Below are 4,889 nucleotides of genomic sequence, written 5' to 3' on the forward strand. Positions count from 1 at the left end.
AGTACTTGAGGACCGCCTCTCAAATTATGCGGGCGTAGTAGTGTGGGAAGGAAATCTATTGGCAGCATGTTATCTCTATGTATATTACCTGTGGATTTAATATAGGTCTAGGAAGATTATTGAGCCTCATCGCGTTTCCCGTATTGATCTAGATCGTCTAAAGAAGGTCGAGACTAGTTACTGTTCCAGAGTGATCAAGCCTAAATTTTGTCTTGTGCTTCCAACGCCCGTCGATGCATCGCTTCCGCCTCTTTATATTTCCCTTGGCTAGAGAGCACACTGCCAAGGTTATCGACACTGGTGAGCGTGGAGGGATGCTCGCGTCCAAGCACCTTCTCACTCCCTTCTAGTGCCCGTCGATGCATCGCTTCCGCCTCTTCATATTTCCCTTGGCTGGAGAGCACTAAGCCAAGGTTATTGACACTAGTGAGCGTGGAGGGATGCTCGCGTCCAAGCACCTTATTACTCCCTTCCAGATCTCGTCGATGCATCGCTTCCGCCTCTTCATATTTCCCTTGCCTGTCAAGCACACTGCCAAGGTTGTTGACACTGGTGAGCGTGTCGGGATGCTCGCGTCCAAGCACCTTCTCTCGTGTTTCCAACGCTCGTCGATGCATCGCTTCCGCCTCCTTATATTTCCCTTGCCTGTCAAGCACACTGCCAAGGTTGTTGACACTGGTGAGCGTGTCGGGATGCTCGCGTCCAAGCACCTTCTCTCGTGTTTCCAACGCTCGTCGATGCATCGCTTCCGCCTCCTTATATTTCCCTTGCCTGTCAAGCACACTGCCAAGGTTGTTGACACTGGTGAGCGTGTCGGGATGCTCGCGTCCAAGCACCTTCTCTCGTGTTTCCAACGCTCGTCGATGCATCGCTTCCGCCTCCTTATATTTCCCTTGCCTGTCAAGCACATTGCCAAGGTTACTGGCACTGCTGAGCGTGTGGGGATGCTCGCGTCCAAGCACCTTCTCTCGTGTTTCCAACGCTCGTCGATGCATCGCTTCCGCCTCCTTATATTTCCCTTGCCTGTCAAGCACACTGCCAAGGTTACTTACACTGCTGAGCGTGTCAGGATGCTCGCGTCCAAGCACCTTCTCTCGTGCTTCCAACGCCCGTCGATGCATCGCTTCCGCCTCTTCATATTTCCCTTGCCTGGAGAGCACGAAGCCAAGGTTACTGACACTGGTGAGCGTGGCGGGATGCTCGCGTCCAAGCACCTTCTCTCGTGCTTCCAACGCCCGTCGATGCATCGCTTCCGCCTCCTTATATTTCCCTTGGCTGTCAAGCACATTGTGAAGGTTACTGACACTGCTGAGCGTGTGGGGATGCTCGCGTCCAAGCACCTCTTCATATCCTTCCAACGCCCGTCGATGCATCGCTTCCGCCTCTTCATATTTCCCTTGGCTGTCAAGCACGCTGCCAAGGTTACTGACACTGGTGAGCGTGTCGGGATGCTCGCGTCCAAGCACCTTCTCACTGCCTTCTAGATCTCGTCGATGCATCGCTTCCGCCTCTTCATATTTCCCTTGGCTGTCAAGCACACTACCAAGGTTACTGACACTGGTGAGCGTGGAGGGATGCTCGCGTCCAAGCACCTTCTCTCGTTTTTCCAACGCCCGTCGATGCATCGCTTCCGCCTCTTCATATTTCCCTTGGCTGTCAAGCACACTACCAAGGTTACTGACACTGGTGAGCGTGGAGGGATGCTCGCGTCCAAGCACCTTCTCTCGTGCTTCCAACGCCCGTCGATGCATCGCTTCCGCCTCTTCATAAGCTCCTTGAAGATCTAGAAACCATCCACAATTAGATAAGAGGGTGGCCTCATTCAATCGATCTCTATCAACTGTATCAGAGATAGGCTTCGTCACCTCTTTCGCATGCGGAAGCAGCCTTTGGCATTCAGCCCAGCTCTCGTATTCTCCATTGGGAAACATCTCGGCCATGATAGCTCGCGACTCTTCTTGCCACTGTGCCAGCTCGAGGTGGATCGCTAGCCACGTCCGGACCGATAACTGGACAAGTCGGTGCATATCAAATGACCCTGTTTCAAGTTCAACCCGAACCAGAGAATAACTGATCAGCGGCGCCACTGCATCTTCAAACTGGAGCCCATCACCATCCGTACGGACGAGGCCTTCGGGGATCCCCTGTCGATCAAACATGCTCATTAACGCAAGTAAGTCCGTCGACGCTGGCCGCTCCTGGCGGATTTGGTCGAAGGATAGCTGCCATGTCGTAATGACCGCATACCGAATACTGGGGTCCCGCCGGAGGTCCTTGGCGTCCTCGTGCTGCAGAAGATGTGTCTGGTTCGACTCGCTCTCACGGAACAACTGAAGGTACCGGGAGACCGAGACCCGAGGTGATCGATTCGCAATATAAGACCCCGCCTGGGTGATGGCCAGCGGAATGTATTCTAGTGCTCCGACCAGTGCCTTCTCGTCCTCTCCAGACTCTCCAGGCCGGGGGGGCGGAATCCTGGCCCGTAACAAGGCGAGGGACTCTTCCTCACTCATTGGCTGAACCTGGATTACATGACCGTCGCTCCCCACCAGATTCCGTGCCGCAAGGCCATTTCGCGATGTGATCAGGATGGATCCATGGGCAGCCTGGGGCAGGAAGCTTACCAGTAGCCCTCGTTCATTGGATTCATTTCCACTGAAGAATATACTGTCATCATCCGCATTATCTAGCACCATCAGCCAGCGCCCATTGCCTGGATCACACAGCCAATGATACACGAGCTGGACGATGTTCGTCTTCGGATCCTCCTGTCCCGGAATCTCCGCGACCGCGGCAATCTGCTGGTAGCCCTGTTCCAACCGCGCCGCATTGCTAGCGTGGATCCAAAAAACCCACGTGTCCGGGGCTCGATCTCGTACATTGAAAGAATACTCGATGGCTGTCTGGGTTTTTCTAAATGGCAGGACCATCAGTTGTTATTCCACAGGCTTTCTTATAGGGACAGCTCACCCAACGCCGGCCAACCCCACCAATGCCACCCGCTCATGACGCTGACCGATCGCCTTGTGTCTTTCCTGGATGGCACTGATGACAGCCTTGCGGCCAACAAACATCGGGTCCTTCTTAAAAGGGACCGTGGAACATGGCTGGGGCTTCGGACGCGTCTGCGCTGGAACCGGTTCCCGTCAGTCGCATTAAGACTCGAGCAGAAGCGAGCTCGCAAAGGGACACTACAAAAAGGCACTGGAGCGAGTCACGTACCAAACCGAGCCGCCACCACCGAGGGCGCGTCCGTTGAGAACTGCCGCAGTTTCTCGAGCGTCGTGCGATACCCGGCCGCGTTGCGCGTGTCGAATTTGACCACCCTCGAGTGGTCTGCATGCAGCGGCACCTTGTCCTCTACATGGTCGGGGAGCTGGAGAAGGGCCGAGTCTGCGCCCACCGTCGTCATATAATTTCCAGTGCGTTTCCATCGCCCGCTTTCCGCGTCCTGTGGCGATCGTCAATACATGCCATAGCTTGTTTCAGACCAAGACCAACGCGTACTAATTTTAACTGCCTGGTCTGCTCCGTCTCGTAGAAGCTGACCACCTTCCGGTCCCGGATCAGATTTTTGAAATCCACTAGCTGGTGGACCAGAAGGTCCGATTTACTAGAGATCTGCTGCAGCAACTGCTCTCGCGGATGGCTCCTGTCGCCTGCTAGCATCTGCTGGATATCGTCCATCACTAATCCTTTGTGGGGGATGGCAAAGAGGATCATGCCGTACGTGGCTCGATGCAGCGACGTGATCGCTGGGTGGTCTTCCTCCATCGTCTGGATGGCCCTTACCAGACACTATAAGTGATGTCAGTATATTATGTCAATACCTCAAATCGGATGGTGGTCCCACGTGAGCCAAGATAATGCCTCCAAAGCTGTGCGCGATGAAAATCAGAGGTCTCTGCTGGAGCTACTCAGACAATCAGCCTACACTTGCTATCAATAGACAGTTAGATACCGTCTCCTACCTCCTTTGTGTTCCGGATTTTCTTGATCTCCTCCATCAGCTCCCGCCCATAGTCGAGGATCGTATCGACACCGTGGCTCGACAGCTTGGAATTATACCCATAGATCATCGTACGGCACTGCGGAAGATCCTTCGACAGAAAGTCACGGAGCCACATTCGACCGAGGTTGCCTCTGCCCTGCCACGATCCGTACGCATGTCCATCCAGTCCGGCAATGGCAATGACACTGTGTTGCGTTATCAGTTTGTATAAATCTACTAGATGTAGATGAAGGCATAGTCCTTACTCTGCAGCCACTGGCTCCTTCTCGTCTGGCGAGTAGAGCTGGGTGAACCCAAGGAAGTGGCAGTCGAAGTCAAGGTCATCGTCTCCCATCTCGACCTGCCAGTCTCCGAGTGGATCAACTCTCAGCTCATGAAGGAACTGAGGCACCCCGCCGCGAAACTGCACCAGCGCCACCCTCTGTGTGTCACTTTCGTAGCATGAAGGCACGATCGTGATCTCAGCCTTCATGTGCGACCTCTCGTCGTCGGTGAAGTTGTCGTTAAGTGCCTCTTGTAATGCGGTCTGAAGATTCTCATCAGGCAGTGCCCTCGAAAGGCCTGTCACCCGGAAGACGTGCGAATTTTTACTAGCCATCGTAATTTATCTTCTTCAGAGTGGTACATTAGATGAGAGTGGACTTTGCGTCCTTTGTTGATGGATTGTCTGGTCACCTTAGCCTTCCGGCGATGCTGAATCCACTGACAGGTGCGGGGTAGTAGGCACCTGACTTATAATGATTGCTATATCACTTATCTAGGGAGGAATTCGTTCGCAGCCATATACTAATCAGCCTAGAATCTAAAAGCTACTTTTCTTTAAAAGCAGATTATAAAAACTCCCATGAAGTTCTACCCCGATCCACATAATAAAGTT

At 53.5% G+C, this 4,889-nt stretch overlaps 1 protein-coding gene across 1 annotated transcript; it reads right to left on the minus strand.

The window, feature by feature from the left end:
• Window positions 1–200: 200 nt before the first annotated feature.
• Window positions 201–4,610, minus strand: N7520_001635 (tetratricopeptide repeat protein; the record flags this gene model as incomplete). The annotated part of the gene is made up of 7 exons (XM_057135570.1): window positions 201–2,913; window positions 2,971–3,130; window positions 3,223–3,451; window positions 3,508–3,798; window positions 3,854–3,913; window positions 3,972–4,197; window positions 4,258–4,610. The coding sequence occupies 7 exons, from the start codon at window positions 4,608–4,610 to the stop codon at window positions 201–203; spliced, it is 4,032 nt and encodes a 1,343-aa protein (XP_057001506.1).
• Between the last annotated feature and the right edge of the window lie 279 nt (window positions 4,611–4,889).

The sequence above is a fragment of the Penicillium odoratum genome (genome assembly GCF_028828045.1).
Source record: "Penicillium odoratum strain IBT 22623 chromosome Unknown utg000001l_segment0_segment0, whole genome shotgun sequence".
NCBI lineage: Eukaryota > Fungi > Ascomycota > Eurotiomycetes > Eurotiales > Aspergillaceae > Penicillium > Penicillium odoratum.